Raw genomic sequence first — 22,522 nt, forward strand, 5'->3', positions numbered from 1 at the left:
TCCTCCCTTCCCCCTAAAAACTAACTCTATCTATTCTGTTACATGGTACATATCCAAGTCCTAAAACGTCCCAACAGAAGCACTGCTGGAGTTTCCAGTGTTATTTCGGAGGCACATTCCTGATAACACAGAACCCTGTCCCTTCTGTTTCCCACAGCTATTCCCACACGATCCACCATAAGGAACTCCAGAACTTTCTTCACACACACACACACACACACACACACACACACACAAAGCACAATAGTAATTGCTAGTGTTAATGACACTTTAGAATATTTTAATAGATTTTTCTGTTTGTCTTTCAGTCGTCAGTCCCAGATTTAAGGACACAGTGAAAAGCTTGCTTTTGCATTCAACTTTCTGCTATGAATGTTACTTCCTTTAACTCAAAATTGATTCCTGGCTAGTTAATTCAGAGCAGCCAGTGCGGGAATTCTCGTTAATATCCCAGTGCATGACTTACCATTGGCTCTTGTCCTTTTCCTTCATGAAATCAGGGTTGTAGTCGAGATGTACATTGAGACTCCCCAGTTCCCTAAATCCTAGAAAATGAATCTGTTGGTTCATTTATGTTTGAGTTGTGCCTATTTGGGTATCTAGATCCACCCGTCCCTAAATCAACCCAGATCAGAATCTCTTCTACTTGGTAAAAGCTACATCCTTCCTTCATTTTCATTTCTGCTTCTGACCGTCTGTCCTGCCAAAGCTTCCAAAGATAGCTTCAGAAAGACAAATGACTTAATTCAGTATCTGGCTGGCCTTTAGTATTTAGTATACTTCTAGCTAAAATTTGTTATTCCCCTAACTAGCCTATTCACTTCTTCTTGCTGACAGGAACTATGCCTTTTTCTATTTGGACTCCAGCACCTACAAATCCTTGGCATATAGTAATCCCGTTATATTCAAAGAGTAACTGAACGAATAAATGAACAAGTTTCTCTTAATGGACACTGAATGAGTGAATACAATTAACTTTTCTGTAACGGTTTTATTTTTAATCTCTTAATATTATTGAGATGGATTTCTAAATTATTCCCAGAATAGAGTGAGCCCATTTCCGAAACAATACTCAAGTAAGGTTCTGAATTATAAAATATTTACACATCCTAGTCAGACATTCACTTTTAAAGGATGCAGCCCTACATGGTTGATTCAAATTTATCTTGTCTACATTTTTCAACTGTTTTTGTATATGGGCAATTCTTGTCTTATGTGTTAGGTTCCACCACACCCTGCCTTCAGTAGTCGAACTGGAAGAAGAAATACATCTTTGTATCATTTTGTTTGGCTTTTATCACTGGCTTGACTATAGTATACCTGCTGACCAAAAGTGCAAATCCCTGGGTAGATAGTAAACTGCATGACAGAAATTAAGTCCCCAAATTCTGGGAAAATGGGACTTTAGGCAGAACTAAGGATGAAAGCAAAAATGTAAGAAAAAAATGAGATGACAGCACAAGTGAAAAAGCTTTGAGGCCATTATATTAATGTCTTGCTGTTGGGTTGGTTTTTTTTTTACATTCTTAAACTTCAGACTGCTCATCTACAAAGTAGGAATAACTCATTTAAATATGTATTAGGTGCTTATTATTTGCCAGGCACTATTCCAAGAACTGGGGATATAAGAGTGAACAATACAAAGTACCTCTCCTCACTGAGCTTACAGTCTGGAAGAGGCAAGAGATAACATATATATTAGCTAGTGATGTATGCTTTGAAAAAACAGAGAGCACATATACAGCACTTGTAATAGTACCTGGCATGCCAATAGCCCAAAGGTTTAAATACCCCAAATTTCCATCAACTGATGAATGGATAAACAGAATGTGGTATAACCACACAATGGAATGTTATTCAGGCATAAAAAGGAATGAAGTACTGAGGCATGCTATAACTTGGATGAACCTTGAGGACATTATGCTAAGCGAAAAAAGGCAGACAAAAGGTCACATATTGTATGACTCCATTTATATCCAGAATAGGTAAATCCATAGGGACAGGAATCCATAGGTAAATCCATAGTAATTGCCAGGGGCTGGGAACAGGAGACGGGGAGGGACTGCTTAATGGACATAGGGTTTCCTTTTGGGATTATATCCTGGAACAGTGATCTTATACAACATTGTGAATGCGTTAAATGTCACTAATGGTTAATTTTATGCTATACATATTTTACTACATTAAATATGTACCTGGCATAATACAAGCATTCAATAAATGTTATATAATATTTTTATAGCAAAGTGACAATCTCTCAAACAGAAAATTACCTAGGAAAATAAATTTTTAATCACTGAAATATTATACAGCCTTAGAAGAGAGTGAACATAATCTGTAAGTACAAAGGTGGAAATTTGTCTAAGATGTACTTAGTAAGAAAAAGAAGCTAAAAAGCATATATTAGGTATGATTTTGTTAAAATACACATGTGCATGCACATGTTTATATATGCCTAGAAAACAATTGGATTGGAAGGATACACATTAAGAAAAATGAAAATAGTGGCTACCTCTGGGGTGAATAGACTAGGGACCAGAAATGTTTTTTTTATACTCTTGTGTATTGATTGATTGTGTGTGTGTGTGCGCGCACGCATGCGGTACACATTTTGAAGTTCTTAGATGATGAGCTCAGAGTTAGGAGTGTGATATGGTAGTCAAAAAAGTCCTAATCTGCCATAGATGTCATTACAAGAAATAAATCCTGAACAAAGGAGGTAATTACCAATCTTGAGAAATACAATTTGACTTCATACTCCTTATGAGGAATAAAACTTGAGTTGTCACATTCTCAGTGTAAAAATCCTTCTTCAGTATCTGGGAGTGGTCTCTGCAGGAGGTCAGAGATATGGCAAGTGTCTGTGCTTCCCAAAGTGGGGAGCACACCACAGGTGCTGCACAAATATTTGTGGAGTCCCAAATAAATGTTCCTGAAGTCCCAAATAAAAGGTAAAGCATACAGTGTTTTATACTTTTGTGCAAACTTGCAAACTTTTACCTTAACTTGTCAGATTGTCTTTACAAATGAAATTAAGGTAAGAAAATCCATTCACAAGTCTAAACTCTTAAAAAAAATCATTTTATTGATCCTTTACCATACAAAATTTATTCAAATTACACCCATTTGAAGTGGTAAGATCACAGCTAGAGAACAGGTTACCCTGTAACAAATCTATTTACAAAATCCATCATAAAAGCTTTTTTTTTTTTTTTTACATTATATTACACATTTTCTTTTTTAAACTAGCACACAACACAAAGCTAAACTGATTAGTAGTTTGCCTTCTCCCAATTTTTGGGAGAAACACTTCCGTTTGACAAAATCAAGTACCCCATAGGAAAAGAAATTCCCACAATCTGACAATTGCCACCTGACTCACTCTACAAGGCATCTTCCTTCAAATCCCTCCTCTCATACACACGAGTTGTCATGCACACGCTGAGTTCTTACTTCTTTTTCCTGAAAGCTAAAGCTTTAAATACTGCAATTTTATTTACAGATCTACACTTACAACAAAAAATGAAAACAAGAACCACAACAAAAACAGAAACAAAATAACACTCTTAAAAAATTACAAACCAGCTAGAAAATATTCTGGCAGTGTTTACAAATTAATTGCTATCTTTGTACAAAATTGCTAGATAATGAAAATGTGAGTAGACTACATATCAACTTAAATAAAACAATTGCTATGCACAAAATCTGTACATATAAACACACACCTAACACTGTTTGACAGCTCATGTGTTGCCCTTTATACAGTTTATTTTCTAAGGCTCACGCAGTCATAATTCGCACACTTGTAACTTTTAGCCATTTCATGTGTGAGCTTTAATAGCAGCAACTCAATGGTACCAGGACACCGGCATACTTAGACTTAAAGTAACACAAGTATTGGAGTACTAACCCACTTCGTGTGCCAGATACTGTGCCAAAAAGAAAATGACTTATGCAAACAGAATACAGTATGGACATTTAATTAATGTACACCAGTTAAGCCCATTAACTGGAAAAATCTTATGCATGAAGGAACTTTTAAGACTTATTAGTATTCCTTTCATTTTTTTAAAACAATAAATACGGCATTACATTACGAAAAGGTTTAACGAGAAAGTCAACAAAACACACAACAGGTGAGCTCAGTCTTTAGACTTTGGAAAAAAATCAGCTTTGTGCAGCTGGCAAAGAGAATTACACAAAGCTGGAAGCAGAGGCAGCTAACCAGATGAGATAAATATGGGAAATGGGGAAAAGCTTGGCATAATTGGTTTCCCATACAGGAAAAAACCCCACAGTGCATTTCCAGTAGGCACTTGACACAAAGCTCTCCCTCCCTCCCCCACCCCAATACTTCATCTTGGACCACACCGATATTTGTACCAAGTCCAGTGTGTGTGAAGGGAGGAGGCTAAGGATGGAGGCAGAAGAAAAAGGAGGATAATCTGCACCTTTGTTTTTCTTCCCAAACACACACCCATGCATACCTACACAAATTATTTAAAGTGCTGGTGTCATGGTTTTCACCCCACCACCACTTTGCATATTGTGGAAATCTAGCTAGAGTAAACTGGCTGGGGCGTTCATGGTTTTTGTTTTGTATTTTTCCTAAGGGATGTTTTCAATTCAATTACACACATGAATCGAGTGCCTACTATGTGTCTACCACTGTGTCAGGCACATAGCATTTCAGTTTCACTGTTCGTTTTGAGGTTTGTTTTTTATAAGACTCCCTCATTCCCGCGGTCTTTAGCATCCAAGGAATGGATCTGAGGTACTATGTCACATTCCCAGCGGGAAATGGCCATCTCCACTGGCCAATGGGAATGCCATTCTGGGACACAGCTGGTAGGATTTGCAGCTGACACAGTCTCCAACCTGGGACATGGTTCCTGAAGAGTAAAGCGGGAAGGAAAACACTTGGGCATTCTATCGCTTCATTTTCTATGTCCACACTTCCCTTGGTGCAACTTACTCCTTCAAAGAGGAGTAAGGGGTTCTGGCCAGGGGTGTTGCAGCCCCCACAAAGTGGGGGCTCCCTATGCTCACCAGCTCAAGTAAATGCCACTGATAGAATGCCACTCACACAATGGGATATCTTTCTCCCTAGAGGCCTCTCCATCTGACCCCATCCTGAGAAGTGGTCTCCCTGAGTGCAGTGGAAGAGAGCCCTTTCCCCGGTCACGGGGCCCGGGAAGCCCAAGGACGGAGGGATCCACAACACCTGCTGCTCCTTGGGACTGCTATGTCATCTGACCTGGTTCTCCTTCCAAATGGGCCACCAATGTCAGCGAGCTCCAGGACCGACTAGCTCTGAGCTCCCCCTCCGGGAAAGGAAGCCAGATGGGGCAATGCTTCTTGCAGAGGCTGTTAAATAAACCATAGATCACACATGTTTAGATGTTCTGATCAGAGAGGTTCTCTACCCCTGCTTAATAATTTGAATTAGCAAAAAATGCTGCAAAGTAAACAATTAAAATGAAATGGTGATGGGTGCCACAGGAATGCTTAAATGGCAGCTAATAAAATAAAAACGTCTAAAACAATCCACAAAGAACTCCTAAGTAGGCATTTGCTACAAATCAACTTTAAACTCACAAATACGTTGGGGGCAGGGGAGTGGGAGTGGTTTATGGAGACAGGAAAATCCACAACAGCTGAGAGTGGCAGAACTTGACTATTCTGTATCTGCAACAAGTATTTGAAAACAGGCTCTTCATCCGAAAGGCTGTGGAGGGTCTCTTGACCTCCTAGTGGGACACCCAGTCCATAGCTTACACTGAATTATGACAGTAATTTAAATATTCCTAAGAGCTGAAGAAATCCATCTCATACTTTTGCATGACTTCAAGTTTCCAGTTCCTGCAGTTCCATTCCATATTAGCAGACCCCAAAGACATGCATTCTGTGGAGAAGGCACGGCTTGAAATGCTATTAAGGAAGATTGCTGTTTTCCAGTGGGCCAGGTGGCCAGACCCCACTCTACAGCCCATCCGTCAGGCACAGCAAGCCAATCCAGGAGGGAGGGAGGAAAAGTACGGGTGAGAGACACCTGATTGCACATTTTCTCACTTGCTGACTCATCCAGGAGATTTTGGAGCCTGGGGCAAAGCAGGGGTTTCCCAAGGGAGCCTGCAACTGTGCGCTTAGACAATTATTTAAAAAAAAAATTCATTAAAATGTCAGCTTTGTTCTGAAGTTTGTAGTTTACTTCATGATACTATCTTGGAGGAAGAAGGTAGGAAGGGACAACACTGCATGACAGATGTTCTGGTTCCATAATAAAAAAATATTGGTTTATAAGGGGAGTTCACAAAGCATAATCAACTACACATAAAGTCTTCCACCAGCGGGAGCTTTTCCAAATCGTAAGCATCGAAGAGATCGCTGATGCCTTCTTCCTCCCCGAGGCTTAGGAGATAGTCTTCTTGGAGCAGGGGAGGCAGTAAGTTCACAAACGGTCCTTCTAGGTTGGAAGGAATTTGGTCCTCAGTCTGCTGTAAAAGGTTGGTTGGGGAGGCCAAAGGAGAAAGGTTTGCCATAGAAATCGAGCAGTCATTATGTCCTGAGTTGCTTGAAGCCAAGTCTGAAAAAATTGGTGGAAACACAGAAATAAATTAGGAGAAAATCAAAATGATGTTTTTTGATGGAGCCTGGGGCAAAGCATCCATGTTGCTGTTATAAAAGCATTCACCCTCTGCTAATGACAATTAGAAGACATGATATAGATGACTTATGCTAACAGCGTTGTTCGCAGTGACTTGGCAACCTTTCTTAGTTCTAGACTACTCACTCATCTTTTAAAATACCTACCTACTGTTAGCAAACAAATACTGTTAGCTTCAAAGATTAAAGGCTCATAAGTTCAAAAACTTCTCTCTGGTATCAACTAGTCATTGTTTAAAGAAAAACAAAACAAAACATACATATTGCACAGTTGACTCCCTAGTAGAAACTCACCAATTTCAATGTAGGTAGTCTTTTTTTTTTTTTTTAACAACCAGCTTATTAAAGATACCTCTGAAAATACAAATAATAAGACATACTCACTTTGAATGTCTATGGGGAAAAAAATGGTCTTTTGTTTTACCATTTGATGTGCTGTACAGTGGTCCCCCCTTACCTGCGCTTTTGCTTTCTGCAATAATAATGTGTTACCGCCAGTGAACCGCGGTCTGGAAATATTAAGTGGGAAATTCCAAAAAATAAATGATTCATTACTGTTAAATTGCCACCATTCTGAGTAGCATGATGAAATCTTGTGCTGTACTAGTCTGTTGTGCTTGGGACGTGAATCATCCTTTTCTTTGTCCAGCGTCTCCACACCGTAGACGCTCCCTTGTCCTGTTAGTTTCTCAGGAGCTGCCTCGGTTACCAGATGGACTGCTGGTGTTCAAGTAACCCTTATAGTAGCCTAACGCTACATTGAAATACCATGTCATTCACCTCACTTCATCTCATCATGTAGGCACTGTATCATTTCACATCATCACATGAAGAAACGTGTGCATGGTACAATAAGATATTTTAAGAGAGAGAGACTACATTCACGTAACTTTTATTATAGTATATTGGTACAATCGTTCTATTCTACTACTAGTTATTGTGGTTCATCTCTTACTGTGCCTAATTTATAAAGAAAAACAAACAGTATATGCAGTTGACCCTTGAACAACACAGATTTGAACTACACGGGTCCACTTATACAGAGATTTTTTTCAATAAATACTTGTTAATGTCTTTGATCTGTGGGTCAAAGTACACGGGGGTCCTGGAACCAATCCCCCGCAGATACTGAGGGATAACTTAAGTTTCTGGGGAGTCAAAAATTATATGCCGATTTTCAACTGTGAGGGCATTGGTGCCCCTAACTACCTCACTGATCAAGAGTCAACGGTATAGGGTTCAGTACCATCCCCAGTTTCAGGCATCCACTGGGAGGACTAGTATATTTTTTTGATCAGTATTAAATCAGACCTATTCACTTAAACATTCTTATTCTTGCTGCTATATTGGAAGACAGTAGGGGAAAAAAACTAAATACATATCCCCCAATCTTAAAACAAAAAAAAAAGACTGCCAAGTTTCCTTTGCTCTAGAAACAGTGGAAGAAGTAGTTAGATTTATTTTTGGGGGTGGTTTCCTCCCATATCTCTTCTCCATCACCTTGGGAGGAGAGGGAGGAATTAAAACAAAACTTCTTTGACAGAGGATTTTCTCTCCAAACTTTTTTTTATCTCTCTCTCGAATGCTCTCTCTGTACCATCAGGCAAAGGTGTATGGCCAAGTGTAGCTGATGATTCACTCAGACAACTCTCAGCTTCACTTCTTGCTTTAGTTGGTTTTTTCCCAAACACTGGAAGGAAATGGTTTCTGCCAATAGCAAAAGCGTGAGAGGCTCCATTAGTGGGTGGAGGAGTCATGAGCCCAAGATCATTATTTTATTCCGTAAACTAGTCAGAATGCCTGTTAAAAAATGATAGCTGAATAACAATAACAACAGAAGATTTTGTTTCTTGCCTAGACTTGTGGTTCTGATACAGGATTCTCCTAGTCACCTTCCTTTTTAACATAGTTTCCAAATTACAAAAGCAGAATATTTACCTTTGGAAGTGGGTTTAGGGATATTTCCATTGTGGTCTTGGTTGTTTGCTTTCATTGGACTGTGTGTTTCCGTCTCTTCTGGACACAAGTAAACCTCAATGGGTCCTTGGGTACTTGCCAAGTGTATTTGTAGGCTCTATGAACAGAAAATAATGAGAAAAATTCAAAATGAAAGCTCTTTTAGAAATGAAAGCTACAGTAATTTTCATCAAAAAATGGAAAGGGTGATTTTCATAGGTCATTTTGATTTTTTCACAGGTAGTCCACCTTTATCAACGACTGTCATCCTCTAAAGCAAGGGGTCAGCAAACTATGGCCCAAGGGCCAAATCCGGACCACCAACTGATTTCGTACATAAAGTGTGATTGGCAGAGTCAGGTCTATTCCCACTGTTTACAGATTGCCTCTGGCTGTCTCCCACCCTCCCCCAACAACCCTCATGCTATAATGGCAGAGTTGTACAGTTGACTAGTCCCAACAGAGACTGTATGGTTCACAAAGCCAAAAATAGCTACTGTCTGGCCCTTTAAAGAAAAGGTTTGCTGAGCCCTGCCGCAGAGGAGGTGATTATGCTCTCTAAATATATTCACTTTTTTTTGCAAAGTATTAAAAGTTTCTTTAAGTGTTCCAAATACAGTATTTCCACGTTATTATTCCTTTATGGTAGGGCTTTTTTATGTTGGATTTTAATAACCACTGGATGAATAGTATTCTTAAGTGCTAAAAACTAAGTTTAATAAGAGAATATAGCACACTAATATTTACAATTCTTCTTCATCTAGGTCATAGAGCTATTATCATTTAAGTTGAGAACTCTACCCTAGATGGGAGCTTGCAAATTTCATTCTCTTTTTCTTTTCTATGCATATTCTTTTTACTACGTTTCTTTACCTTATAGTTATAGTGGGGACCATATTCAGAATAATCAACATAAAATTCCCCACCAGTTAGTGATCAAAACCACTGGATAACAAATTATGAAAAAAATAAAGAACAAGAGGGACAGGGCATCATATACTACTTTGAGTTGAATGCCATGCAATATTAAAGTTAGACTTTTTGGACACTCAATACGTATCGAACAATTGAAATGTTTTTAAAATTAGGGTTAAGTAAAAGTTGGGGGAACAACTTTCAAGATTTTAGGTGGATATGAACTTTAACCATGAGTCAATTAATTCTTTAACTTCAGGCATTCCAAAAAGATCTCTGCAGATGAACAAAGACGTTGTCTCCTTACCTCTATTGGGTCAGGCACTTCAAGTCTTGTTTCTGGAGGGGCTTTCACAACTATAACAGTTTGGTCTTTAAGGCCACTAATTTTTCGAATATCTTGATATGTAACATAAGCTAACGTAATGAGTGTTAAGGAAATCTTGCAACTAATTGCCTCAGATGTAACCATTATGAACATAAAATAATGCTTGGAAAAATGTTGAAGTATTTTATGATTTATAACAATATGTCTGTCTCTCCTTCTAGATCTTTAAAGATATGGGATCTCCCACGAATCTTGTTTTCTCAGTGATATTGTAAACAAAAGAAATGTATAGCCTTTTCCAGTCCATTGTTAAAAAGTCCATGGCTATTTAAAATATTGAAATAAACACAGAAGCAGAATAGTTAAAATGACTTGTCAAAAGAAACCAAAACCTAATTTGGTCAGGGATTTTCAAACCAGATTCCTCTGGAGCATAGGTATTTCAGAGGAACTGGAACTCCAAAAAAGTGTGCTGTCACTCAAATTGCATGATGGCAGATCCCAATTTACAAAAAATAAAAAATAAAATTAAGCTGTAGTAATCATAATTTTTTGGAAACTCCAATAGCTTTCTACCTGCTACATAACTATTAGCAAGTGTCTGCAGCCACCCAAATAAATGAATGAACGAGTAGCAAACAGATATATTAGTGGAAGAACTCAGAAGACTGTTCAGGCAGGCAGCTTGTTTTCTTAAGTGCACCTGGGCTGGTTGTGATTATATACTGTCTACTGATAAGAGTGTCATTATTTATGCTAGAAAAATTATCCTTTGTATTGCATTATTAACGCTATCAATATTTCAGTGTTCACAAGGAGGAAAGCAGCTTCCAGATGCTCTGCAACCTGAATGAATTTGAGAAACACTGATTTAGGAAAAGAGAGTAAATAATATTTCAGTACTCGTGGTAGTTACTTCTGAGCACTGAACAATTCTTTTAAGTGCTCTGGCAGCCAAACCTAAGAGGATACCATGAAAGAATATGGTACTTATTATGTAATAAAAGTACTCATGCAAACTTGCCTAGAGAGACAGGCTTTTACTTGGCACTAAGAGAGAATAGGTGGCATGGCTTTCTTATATAAGGGACACGGAGTAACATTATTAACGTACAACGTCGTTAGCCAGTTGATTTTTAAATTATTAACCCACCCAAAAATGCCTAGGATAAAATAGCAAATCACAACTCAATGAAGGCATTTCTACAGGTAATAGAATGTAGCTAACAGAGAGTCTGTGATCGAACATGTTGATTACAGAAATAGGACTTAAGAGAGCCCAGAGAAAATAATGTCCCTTAGAACAGTAGCTTTTTATTAGAAAATGAAGGAAGCCATGAACCTACTGACCCGAAAAAAAAGCACATATACCCCCAATCTGCAGATACATTTTGGGGCATTATCAGAGACTACCTTCTTTAAGTCTCAATCGTTGAGACAACAGCCAATTCAGTGTTGAGCTTACCAGGACTGCTCAAACAGGATTCTAGGTTTTAGGTCACCATTGTTCTCATCAAGGAAGCCAACTGGTACCTTTATAAGAAGTCTTGACAGTTCTGAATTTTAACTGAGAACACTGGGGAAACTGATAAGCAGGTACTTACTCCACAGCCCCACTGTCAAAAAGCTATGCGACAAGAACTTATTAAAATAAAAACTCATCTACAATTACTCAACATGCTGCAGGAAGGAAAATTTCAACACATTTGTGAACAAGCTGTACCAAATTCGGAACTGAATGGCAAATTGAAATAAATTGTGCAAACACATTCTCGAATCTTACGAACTTCAAAGTGCTTCTATTGTGGCTCTCTCCTGTATTTGCTTCTTGGGTTAGCAGCCCCCTGCAAGAAGGTTCCATTTTCTACAACAAAGGCCCCAGAGAAAGCTAATGTAGGTGACAATGCTATAAACAACACAAGCTGTCAGTCGTGTAACTACCACATCTCCTCCTCGCTGGGGCTCCCAACTAAACAATGAATGAAACAGCCCCGCCACAGCTATTCTTGTTTCTTCCCCTGTAAACCCACTCTGACCACCACTGGGGGTTCACATCAGAACACCTCTTCTCCGTCTCACTAATCACCAGCTGACAAGGTTAATCTTTTGGTCAACAGGAAATGAACAATTGCCGTTTCAAAAAACTACCTGAATTGGAAAATAAATGTCGCCACACCCTCCAAGGGAAAGCCTGTTAGAGGAGACACGAGAAAAAACTGGGCAGGACATATTTTATTTTCTGTCTCACAAAGGTACATGTGGAATAATCAGGCATTTGGAACTAAAATTAGAGATGGGGCAATTTAAAATACTGGAAAATATTGGTTTTTGTCTTCTACTGATAACCGACAATATTGCGAAATCTTCTTGCCAAAAATAATAAAGTAATCTCCCCAGTCTTTTGTCTGAAGTGAGATGATAAACCATCAGCTTTCCTGAGATGGTCAACAGATTGTCAGCCAGTTCAGAACAAGAACTGGCTCTTTATATTTTTATGCAAAGGACTCGTTTTTACAGGTGAACAGATAAATTGAGAATTCTCAGGCCTTGTGGTGCTTCTGAGAGGAGTTTTTGGTGTTGTGAATCAGCATAATGCTCTTTAAAAGTTATAGAATGATTGTTTTATACTCTCTTAATTTCTTCAACTATAACTCAATCAGACAGATTCAACAAATTCCAATTGCTCCAATATCTGATGAAAAGAAAATAGAATGTGAGAACCCCAACAACGACAGCTAACTCCCACCCAAAATCTGGGAAGCCGAAGATGAATCTGCTAAATGTTGTCATTAATATTAATACCGACACCATACGTGTCTTATAATAGTGTTGCCTTACGCTATGAGTGTATCCATATGTCCCAATCACACATGAATAAAATGCTTTATAAAACGGTTCCCTCCTTGCTATCAAAATAGACATGATAGGATCGTCTGGTGACTACCTTTCCAGAAATACTGACTTCTAATACAAAGATAAATAGGTTCTCACACACACATGAAACCATAGTAAAATTCTACCTTGTGCATAAAAGTCAGGATTGTAAATAGTCTAGAAAGCACTAATCCCCAATGATCAGGTGCCACAAAGGATATCTTTGATTCTCTGAATCCTCGGTTAACAGTTTGAGGTCCAGGGTGCAGCTTTGGATCAGTTCATCTAATTTCTTCTCTTCCTGACTGAGCTCGGTCACTTCCTTTGACAGGCCTTGACATTGGGCCAGCATGCCCCCATCCTCAGACAGACTGCAGCCCCTAGAAACCCAAACACAGACTCTTCATGGCTACTTGAGAGGCTGAAGAGGGGGAGGGAAAAAGACAATCAAGGGAGGGCAGGGAGAAGTGGTCCTTTTGGTAAATGTGCCCTCTTGATACAGGCGGTCACACTGCTTGTTAGCCAAGTGTTAAAATTAGAACATTTATACGTATTTTTTCATATATACAGTCCTTTACTTTTCACACCATAGAAATTAAGTGAAGAAACACTGCTATTTTTCAGGTTTCTTTCCTCTAGCGGAGGCCTGTTTCTTCAGAAGGCTCAAATTTGAGGGGCAAAGAAAGGCAGATCCTTCCTGCCACATGCTTACCGAGGGGGAAAGACATAGATAGATAGAAAAATTGTAAGAAAAGATGGAATGATTCAACATTCAACAAAATATCCAAAAACACAAAAGAACTAGGTAATTTCTGACGGTCTTATACCAAAAACTAAAAAGGAAAAGGAGGTTAAGGAAACAGATAAATGTGCTGCATTTAAGAACACAGATCAACACCCCAAAATTTTCTCTAAACCACAGGCCAATTTGGGTCATCGAATCGTCACAAACTTCCAAAACAGTACAAAAAAGTCACCTGTTCATCTTTTCATATCTGAAGTAGTATTTTTTGAAAGCCACCCATAAAAGATTTATTCCTTCCAATATGCTTTAATAGTTCCTTCTAAAATACTGGCTGTTCAGTGCTCTGTCCATAATTCATAAATGACATTATCATACATTCAATTATACATGTGGGTGTATAGGTGACAAGTGTGATAACCTCTGCTTGCTAGAAGGAACTATGGCATTTCAGTCTTGCCGAAATTTACACAGAAAGTGACTTAATCTGCTATTAGAACCATGGGTAAAGGTATCTGGCGATTCTACATATACAGAGATGTGTAAATACACAGCCATAGTTAATCTGCAAATTCTAGGGGAGACAAGCCCAAAACATGGGTAAGCATCTATGAGATGATACACGTGAGCTCAAATAGAGACCTCACGGTAACAAATGAACGGCACTCTACATTACATCTGCAGGACCCTGCTTAATGCCAGGGTCCCTTTGCTTGAGGCTAATCGAACACAAACCCTTTTATCTCTGACAGTATCAAAATAAGTCTCTTTGTAAAGAAACTTTGAACTTCTGGCCTAAAAGAAGGTGAGGAAGGAAGAGAAGGAGAGTGTAGAAAAGAGGAGGAGAGCGAAGGAATGCAGTGTGGGTATGAATGTGAAAGGGGGGGCTGGGAGGAAGCCCCGTGGTGGAAAAGACCCCCTCAGAGGCAGGGAAGGGCGGGCGGGCCGTGACTCATACTCACATCCATTGCACGTTGTTTTTAGACTTCTTCTTAATGAGGTGGATGCCTTCCAGTACATTAGTGATATCATAAATCCTTCTCTTTTGCACTTTCAGCACCTCTGCTGCCTTGTTCAAATCCAAGACCCCATCAGGCGACTGGCTCAGTAGCTGAATGAACTTCTTGGTAAGCAGACCAAGTGATGTATCATACCGTGTTTTTTCTGAGGGAGATTTTGGAGCTTAAAGAAAAACAAAAACCGAGCGGGTGGAGGGTAGGGGGAAAGGTAAAGAAATGAAGGGTGTCTTGCAGTTAAGCAAGCCCCCTTTCCCACTGCAGCCCGAGGATTAGTATCGGAAGCAAAGCTGTTGTTGCTGTAAGTTACAGAAAGCTATAAATTGCTTTATTAGAAAAGAAAGGGACAGTACAAATCCCTGAAGAAAGCATTTACTGTGAATTTCTCAGTAGTTTCTACTTTGGCTTACCCTATTACCTGGGGCTAGTGAAGTATCTCACACATAGTAGGTGCTCAAAAATATCTGTTGAATAAATGAAAAAGTGCTGTAGCCCCATGGAGTCAGCACACGTGGAGCCTAACCTGATGGGGCCAGGTGACGAATCTCTCCAGCATTTGGTGACGGGGTGCAGACAGACCCTCTTCAAATGGCCTCTCAGGCTCCAGTGTCTCTCTGTGTATAGCTGGTTATCAATACTTCAAATAATGCTTCCTTTGGATGAAGACTATCTGGAAGTCTTTTAATCAAATCTCCCCACCCTTCTTGAATAAAATTTCTTATATTTAATCTTGTATCCAGTCTCTTACAGGTGCACAGGTCAACGGTTTAATTTAGCAGCACACACAATCTGTGGATTGCCTAATTCGTAAACTACAGGAAATGAGGGAACAAAGTCTAATTTAGCCTTTACATTTAATGCCAGAGACATTAAGGGACTACTTAGCTTTTTCTAACCTACTTTTCTCTCTCTCTCCAGAAGAAACGGTGATTGTACTCAACGGGAAGGGAAACTAGCTGCAATTTACTGGTCTCCATCAATTCTTATGCCGCCTTACGCTGAGCTAGAGATTTGGGCTGATACAGACGTTACTAACTGGCACAGTCTGTCTACACCCCGTTAGCCCCAGTTTCTGAAGTGATGTCCATTGAGGAAAGTTAAAATTAAAATTGATTATAGAATGTGCCAAAGAGCTTGAATTCTGAGTTGAAAAATGAAACCGCACACATTTAAAGAGGCCTCCCCTTAAGCCAGTATTTCGGTACTGGAGGGACTCTGTAAACCTTTCGCTGGGTGTCTGCAGACATTGTATTTATTTTTTGGATAGGCACAGCAAGAAATGAAAAAGAACAAAACATGCCAAAATTATTCACACCTTGGCACCCGTCCAGCCCCAAGCTTTGAAAGTTGGAAATCCACACCCCAGAGCATCAGAGATGAAAGAATCCTTACTTTTGGGACTGTCTGGACTTCGCAGTGCAGCTCTCCCTTTGCCCTTAGGGGTTTTTAAACCATCTGAGAGGTACTGATGACCGCTTTCTCCCAGCTCCAGCCTTCGCTTGGCCTGGAATGAGAAAGTACAATCGTTTGTCCCTGGTCCTGCAGACAATCAAAGGAAGTGAGGCTGTTTGGGATCTGGCCCCTGCCAAACGCTGCAGGCTCATCCCGCTCTCGCCAACTCTGCCCCACTTCGTCAGGGTCTCGCCATCCCCCACAGCCATGGTTCCGGCTCTGAGGGCCCGGCTGGCATGCAAACTCTCTCTTTACCTGCAACGATCATGTCACTCAGATGGACAAATCCAATGACTCTTTAGGACTAGGTTTAGGAGCCGCTTTGTCGACTTATTTATTGATTCAACATATGTGCCAAGCATGGGGTTAGACACTAAGAATATAGCAGGCACCGTGAAACTTAAATTCATTGTTTTCCAGTGAACCTTTGCTGCCTCTCTCCATCTCTGACCTGAGTTGAACCCCCTTCCTTGTGCTCCCCAAACGCTGTGTTTATTTGTATCACAACCCTTATTGGATATAAGTTATTTTACTAATCTGTTTCTCATTTCCTTTAAGGCAGGGACTGTTTCCCATTTATCTTTGTATACCTAGTGCTTGGCACAGAGCCTGGGTTTCAGTAGGTATCCAATATCTATCTATCTATCCATCTCTCATGCTCTCTCTCTCTCTCTCTCTCTCTCTCTCCACACACACACACACACACACACACATTCAATGACAGTGATTGCATAGTAACACAACTAGTCACAGACTACAAACGTTCATCAGAGTACCAAATATCGCAAATACTCAGCCTTGGGCTTCAACTAGTATTAGTTTCGCCATTTTGTCATCAAACCTGGCAAATGAGAAGTCCTCACCTAAGTTTTAAATTTACTTTCATTTCACTTTAAAAATATCCACTCAGTGTCTTTTATATACAGAGAACTGGACTCAGGGAACAGAATAAGGAAGATAGATGAGTCTCTCTGCCTTCGGAGGCCTTGGAGTCCCAGAGAGAACACAGACAATTAAAGAAGTAATTGTTGAGCACTAACTATATGGGTGTGATGGGTATTCAGACAGACGTGGCACCTCCCAGACACTCGACATGTATGTATTTAGGCTCATTTTAGGGCAGATACTTCTAGTGATTCACAATTTAAAAATAACCCCCCATGACACAAAAATGCAAGTAATAACTTATCAGCTGATGACAAACATTCAGCTTCTCTATGGAATGGTATCAGCTAAACTTGTATTGTTCACTACAGTGAGAGACTAGTCACACGTGGCCCATCTGAACTGATTTGTGCTATAAATTTAAAATACACACTGGATTTTGAAGACTTAGTACAAAAAAGGTCAACTATCTCAATAATTTTAATACTGATGACATGTTAAAATGATAGTATTTTGGTTTTATAAAATATTAAGTAAGATAGTATTAAAATTATTATTTCACCTATTTCCTTCTCTCTTTATTTTTCACTATGTGGCTTACACTTGTGGCACACATTGTCTTTTTGTTGGCTAAATATTACTCTAAAGGCCTAGAAATGATAATTTGGAAATTTGTTTCCTCAACTTCATTTTCCCCTCCCAAATATTCTGTCTAATTTTTGTATGGGCCTGTTGTTTTCACTTGGCCCACCAAAATTCCCTCTTCATCGGGACAAGCTCCCTGATTGTTCTTTAGGAAGTACACCCTCTCTCTCACAGCCTAAGTCCACACAGGTGACTCAGGCCTGGCTAATCACTGTGGTCCATCCTGCCCTCCCCTAACCCCACAGTGACTGTCCAGGGTGGCGCACAACCAAAGCTGGGTGAACAAAGGCCGACTCTGGGCATTTTTCAGGAACTACTGGCAAGAAGGGGGTGTGCCCTCCCAGTTAAGTTGATAAGCTGGCAGCTGGAAGCTACCTGAGGATGGAGCCTCCAGGGGAATGCAAAGTGGACAGATGGAGAGAATGGGGTCTGAGGCCACCATTCAAAACTCTGGATCAGGTGGTACACCAGGGGCAACAATTGGTCTTCCCCAGACTTTTCAATTACATTAGCCAATAAAGTCTCTTTTTTTTGTTTAAAGCACTTTGAGTTGAGAACCTGAAAGTAAGTGTTGCAAGTGACAGCCTGTGGGACTAGCTGAGTCAAGATGGGTTAAGGTGCAATGGCGAGACTGGCAAGCCTGTGGAAGAGTGCCCGAGTGCAATCGTCACCTCTTCTGGCCTTCAGGAAATTATTACTGATAGAGACAAGCTTTACCTGAGGCTGGCTTACCTAAATGTTTAGAGTAAGAAAAGAGCTTTACTTTTTGTCTCGGCAGAAAGTAACCCAAGAAGATAGAGAGCTGTAGTCTCTCTCTGCCCGTGCTAAAGTCCACAGGAGGAGGCAAATGGGATAAGGGTTTGGGACCTGAACACTGTACTGTCCTTGAACCCTCACAATAAAGAACCACCCACTGGCCAGCAGCCTGGGATATATTAGTTTTGCCTCCCCATCCCAGGCTGCTGTTTAAAATTGCTTCGAGGCAACGGCCTATGGAAGCAGTCAACTGTAGGCCAGGGAAATTCCCAGAACTTTGTTGCTAAGAAACTGAGATCGGAACTTTAGGGACTAGGATGAGTCAGGATGTGTGACTCTGGCTACCAAGCACCAAAGCCTAGAGTTCACCCAATCTAAATACGAGATAGGAAATCCACTAAATTTTAAAGCCACTTCTATCGCCAGATAATTCCCACACTGAGAAAGCAAAGGCCTATGATTGTCACCCTCTAAGAGAATCATCCACCAAGCCTATACATCTACGCCAAAAAGAAATGACCTGTGAGAGGGTGGAAATCAGGGTGGCCATACTGACTCCACAAACAAGTCACCAAGTGCCAGCATTCCTGCAGAGGAGGGCATGACGGGCTATAGAAGGCAACCACTCTGTCATGTTCCTTCTCCAAATGGATGGTGCTATTGGGTTGCCGTTATCTTTCTTCCCTCGTTTGCGAGTGGGGGCTGAACTGGACTTGAGAGGGGCACAGAGTACTTGCAGGTCTTAGATCTGAGGATGGGTATAATAACTGGACTCTTGGGGAAGGGCTAAGAATTTTAATATATGATGGAGCACTATTACTTCACTGCTTACCTTAGACAATTCAAGCACACACGCTCGGTAAAACAAACCAAAAAGGAGATGGGAGGATGTGAACAGTGCAGGTAGTCTCTGCCCACACCCCCTTGCCTGGGCCGAGTATCAGGGCAGAGGAAAATCTCCTAGAGCTCTCGGTTGTCTCCTTTTTGTTTGCTTTTAGTGTGAACACCTTGCTGAACTGAGAATTATTCTGTTTATAAACAGATCTTCACGTTCCACGGCCCCTACTAGTGGAGCAACTAATCTATCTGGTGCTCAGTAGAAGGCGCAGCCACCTGGTCCTCAGCAGGAGTCAGGCTGGACGTGAGTGATGGATACTACGAGAATGCACAGCATCCACACGGCACCTCCCTGGAAACTCACTCCCCACTAAAATCACTGTTCTGGAATGAAATGGTTGCACTGTTATGCATTTCTGAAAATACGTATATGAAAACAACAGGATTAATGGCCAGGCAGCCAAAGAGTGGGCTGTGGGGAACATCCACAGCTTCCATCTGCCTGGCATTTGCTACCCCTATTTTTTCTTAGTTCTGGTGGTTTCTATGTCCCTACGCCTGAAGATAAAGGCCAGACGTTGCTCAACATCTTAAGCTGACCCTTCCATCAAGGTTACAAAGGTGAGTACTGCCATCTGGGCCCACCAGTCAGTGCATTCCAGTCCCTTGACTAAGGCGGCTGGTTAAGGGACAGGCTCATGACCAAAGCAAGGTGTATCAATCAATCCTGGGAGTTTTGTTGGAAAGTACTGGGTTCTTTTCACTGGGAGTTATTCGGCTGTAGAGTGTAAACCTGGAGCTACCTGGGAACTGATCCAACATAAAAGAAAAGAGAGTGAAGAGCTGAAAACGGACTGAGTCCCAGTACCTTCAAGGGAAGGGACCAGACACAGCCATACCCCAAAGCAGTCCTGCCCTAGACTTTCATTTGTGTGAGCCAACAAACTTCCTTTTCTGTTAGATGACAACTGAGGCAGATTACTACCTCTGGCAACCAAGGGTCTTGATAGATATGGCCTTTTAGTATTAATTAGAACACAATGAACATTTGAGTGCTTACAATACGTCATGCACCATGTTAATTGCTTTCCAAATGATTGTGTTATCTCATTTGATAACCAAAGTAGTTACTATTATCTCCTATTTTACAGAAGAAAACTGAGGTTTAGAGTGCTTAAATAACTCTTCCAACACCCCATAGCCAGTAAACATGCCTACACCAAAAGTCCCTGCTTATAACCATTTTATATAATTATTGTGAAACATTTCCACATAAAAATATTTGAAGAGTGTATTAAATTGATACCATCTTAGTTTATGATTACACTTAAAGAGTTTTAGTTACATAATTAAATTTTTTTCCTTTAAATAAATGCACATGGTAATTCAAACAGCGCAAATGGCTGTACACGGCAAGCAAATCTTTCTCCTACTTTCCAGCCCTAATTCCCCTCCTTAAAGGCAAGTACTATTTACTTCGATATACTTTTAGATAGCCTATGTAAATACAAGTACACATATAGATAGATATACAGCCCCCGCCTTTAAAAAAACTTTTACATGAATGGTAGCAAACCACGTGTTAGATTCCTATCAGTACACATAGAATGACCTTATTGTTCATAGCTGCATAATATTCTATTAATTAATATACCATGATTTATTTACTTAACCTGACACCTACCAACAGACATTCAACACTCCTCTATTATAATCATTTTCCTAATAAATATTCATGATGACATTGTGGGGTAGGTATTACTATACCCGTCTTGCACTGAGGCACAGAAATGAAAGATTACCTATAGTCTCAGTTAATAAGTTACAGGTACCAGGATTTGAACCCAGGTCTGTTCAAGTAACTTGTCAGGGATCACAACTTCCTGGACTGATTGAGAGTTGAGAGGTCCCTCCTCTGTTGTCATAGCAACTTCTTGGCTGCTAGGGCATGATTTTACCATCATAACACATAAGCTCCAGGTTTCCTCACTGGACCAAAAGCTCAGGTCTTTAGCAACTTAAGTTTCCCCAGAGCCTTGCATATGGCATGCATTCAGTCACATTTACCTATTTATTATGAATGAACCAAAGAATGAATCCCAAAAGTTGCTTGGTAGGTAAATCACAAAGTTCCAACATTACCAACCTGCAATGTTTGTAAAGATTCTCAAGAAATATAAAGAGGTTAAAATTAAAGTTGCAGGAAGATATACATAATATGATCTCATAGGGGTAAAAAATTATTAAACTACAGAACTGACTACAAAAATTTCCATGTATCCACAGAGGTAAAGTTGGGAAAGATTCATATCTAGTGTTAGTGGGAGTAATCTCTGAGAATTAAAATATGGGATATTTATAGTTCTGTAGTATTTGTATTTTTAAAAGTGATGTGTCTCTATACACATTAAATTTTTACCTTTCAACCTAGCAATTCTACTTCTTCGAGTACCATGTTTCCCTGAAAATAAGACCTCGCTGGACCATCAACTCTAATGTGTCTTTTAGAGCAAAAATTAATATAAGGCCCAGTCTTATTTTACTATAAGACCGGGTATAATATAATATAATATAATATAATATAATATAACACCGGGTCTTATATTAAGTTTTGCTCCAAAAGATGCATTAGAGCTGATGGTCAGACTAGATCTTATTTTCGGGGAAACATGGTATATGAGAACATTTATGTTGTTCCTAGGGTTAGTCTAGTGAAAACAGCACAACCAGTTTTTTCGAATATTTATATTTTTCCACATATGTCCACCATAAATGCCTAGTCTCAGAAGAAAAATTCAGCAATTTATTGTACATTTATATAATGGAATGCTATGTAATTAATGATACACATCTGTAAGTCCCCCCAGCACTCCGGTTCCAGCCGTTGTTTTCGCAGCATAGTTGTGTAGGACACAGCTCCCTGGCCCATGCTGCTGTTATGAGCCTTGCACCGGCCGCCCCACCGCCCAGGCAGTTGGTCGCCAGTCATTGGTTGGTCCGCCGCTCATAGCAGCTCTCATTGGCTGCCGGCCACTCACGCTGGCTGTGTGCAGCTCATGGCGGCACATGGTAGCCCGCTGCAGCACACAACCACCTGAGCTACTGGGCTGGCCCCTATATATGTTTTTTAAAAGCAGATGTGAATGGTATTTTTGTAGAAAAATTATATGCATAGGAATAAGATATCTAAGGATACATACTAAATAGTCTGACTATCTTTGGGTGATCCGATCCTATCTTTGGGTGATTTTCTTCTTAGTTTTTTTTTTTTTTTTTTTTTTTTTTTACATATTTCTAAATCATTTTAAAGTGAGCGTGGGTTACTTGCATAACAAGAAAAACAAAAATCGTTTCCATTTGAGGTTCAACAAAAGAAGTCTGGTAGTTTATTTTTTCGACTATTGAAAATCTTATGTTCCATTCCATTTGTATGGCTATGGGTTCAACACA

At 40.0% G+C, this 22,522-nt stretch overlaps 1 protein-coding gene across 3 annotated transcripts in view; it reads right to left on the reverse strand.

Moving 5' to 3' along the window:
• Positions 1-3,062: 3,062 nt before the first annotated feature.
• The window catches only part of E2F3 (E2F transcription factor 3), a 74,181-nt gene continuing 54,721 nt past the window's right edge, over positions 3,063-22,522 (reverse strand). For 2 of the 3 annotated variants that reach the window (XM_033115055.1, XM_033115056.1), the window contains exons 2-7: positions 15,890-16,001; positions 14,444-14,645; positions 12,961-13,119; positions 9,845-9,959; positions 8,605-8,740; positions 3,063-6,586 (exon numbers count right to left, since the gene is read on the reverse strand). In XM_033115055.1, the coding sequence (XP_032970946.1) occupies positions 6,324-6,586; positions 8,605-8,740; positions 9,845-9,959; positions 12,961-13,119; positions 14,444-14,645; positions 15,890-16,001 (987 nt within the window). In that variant the 3' untranslated portion in view covers positions 3,063-6,323. Of the gene's footprint in view, positions 6,587-8,604; positions 8,741-9,844; positions 9,960-12,960; positions 13,120-14,443; positions 14,664-15,889; positions 16,002-22,522 lie in introns of all 3 variants that reach the window. The other variant, XM_033115054.1, reaches the window with a different exon arrangement.

The sequence above is a fragment of the Rhinolophus ferrumequinum genome, chromosome 9 (genome assembly GCF_004115265.2).
Source record: "Rhinolophus ferrumequinum isolate MPI-CBG mRhiFer1 chromosome 9, mRhiFer1_v1.p, whole genome shotgun sequence".
NCBI lineage: Eukaryota > Metazoa > Chordata > Mammalia > Chiroptera > Rhinolophidae > Rhinolophus > Rhinolophus ferrumequinum.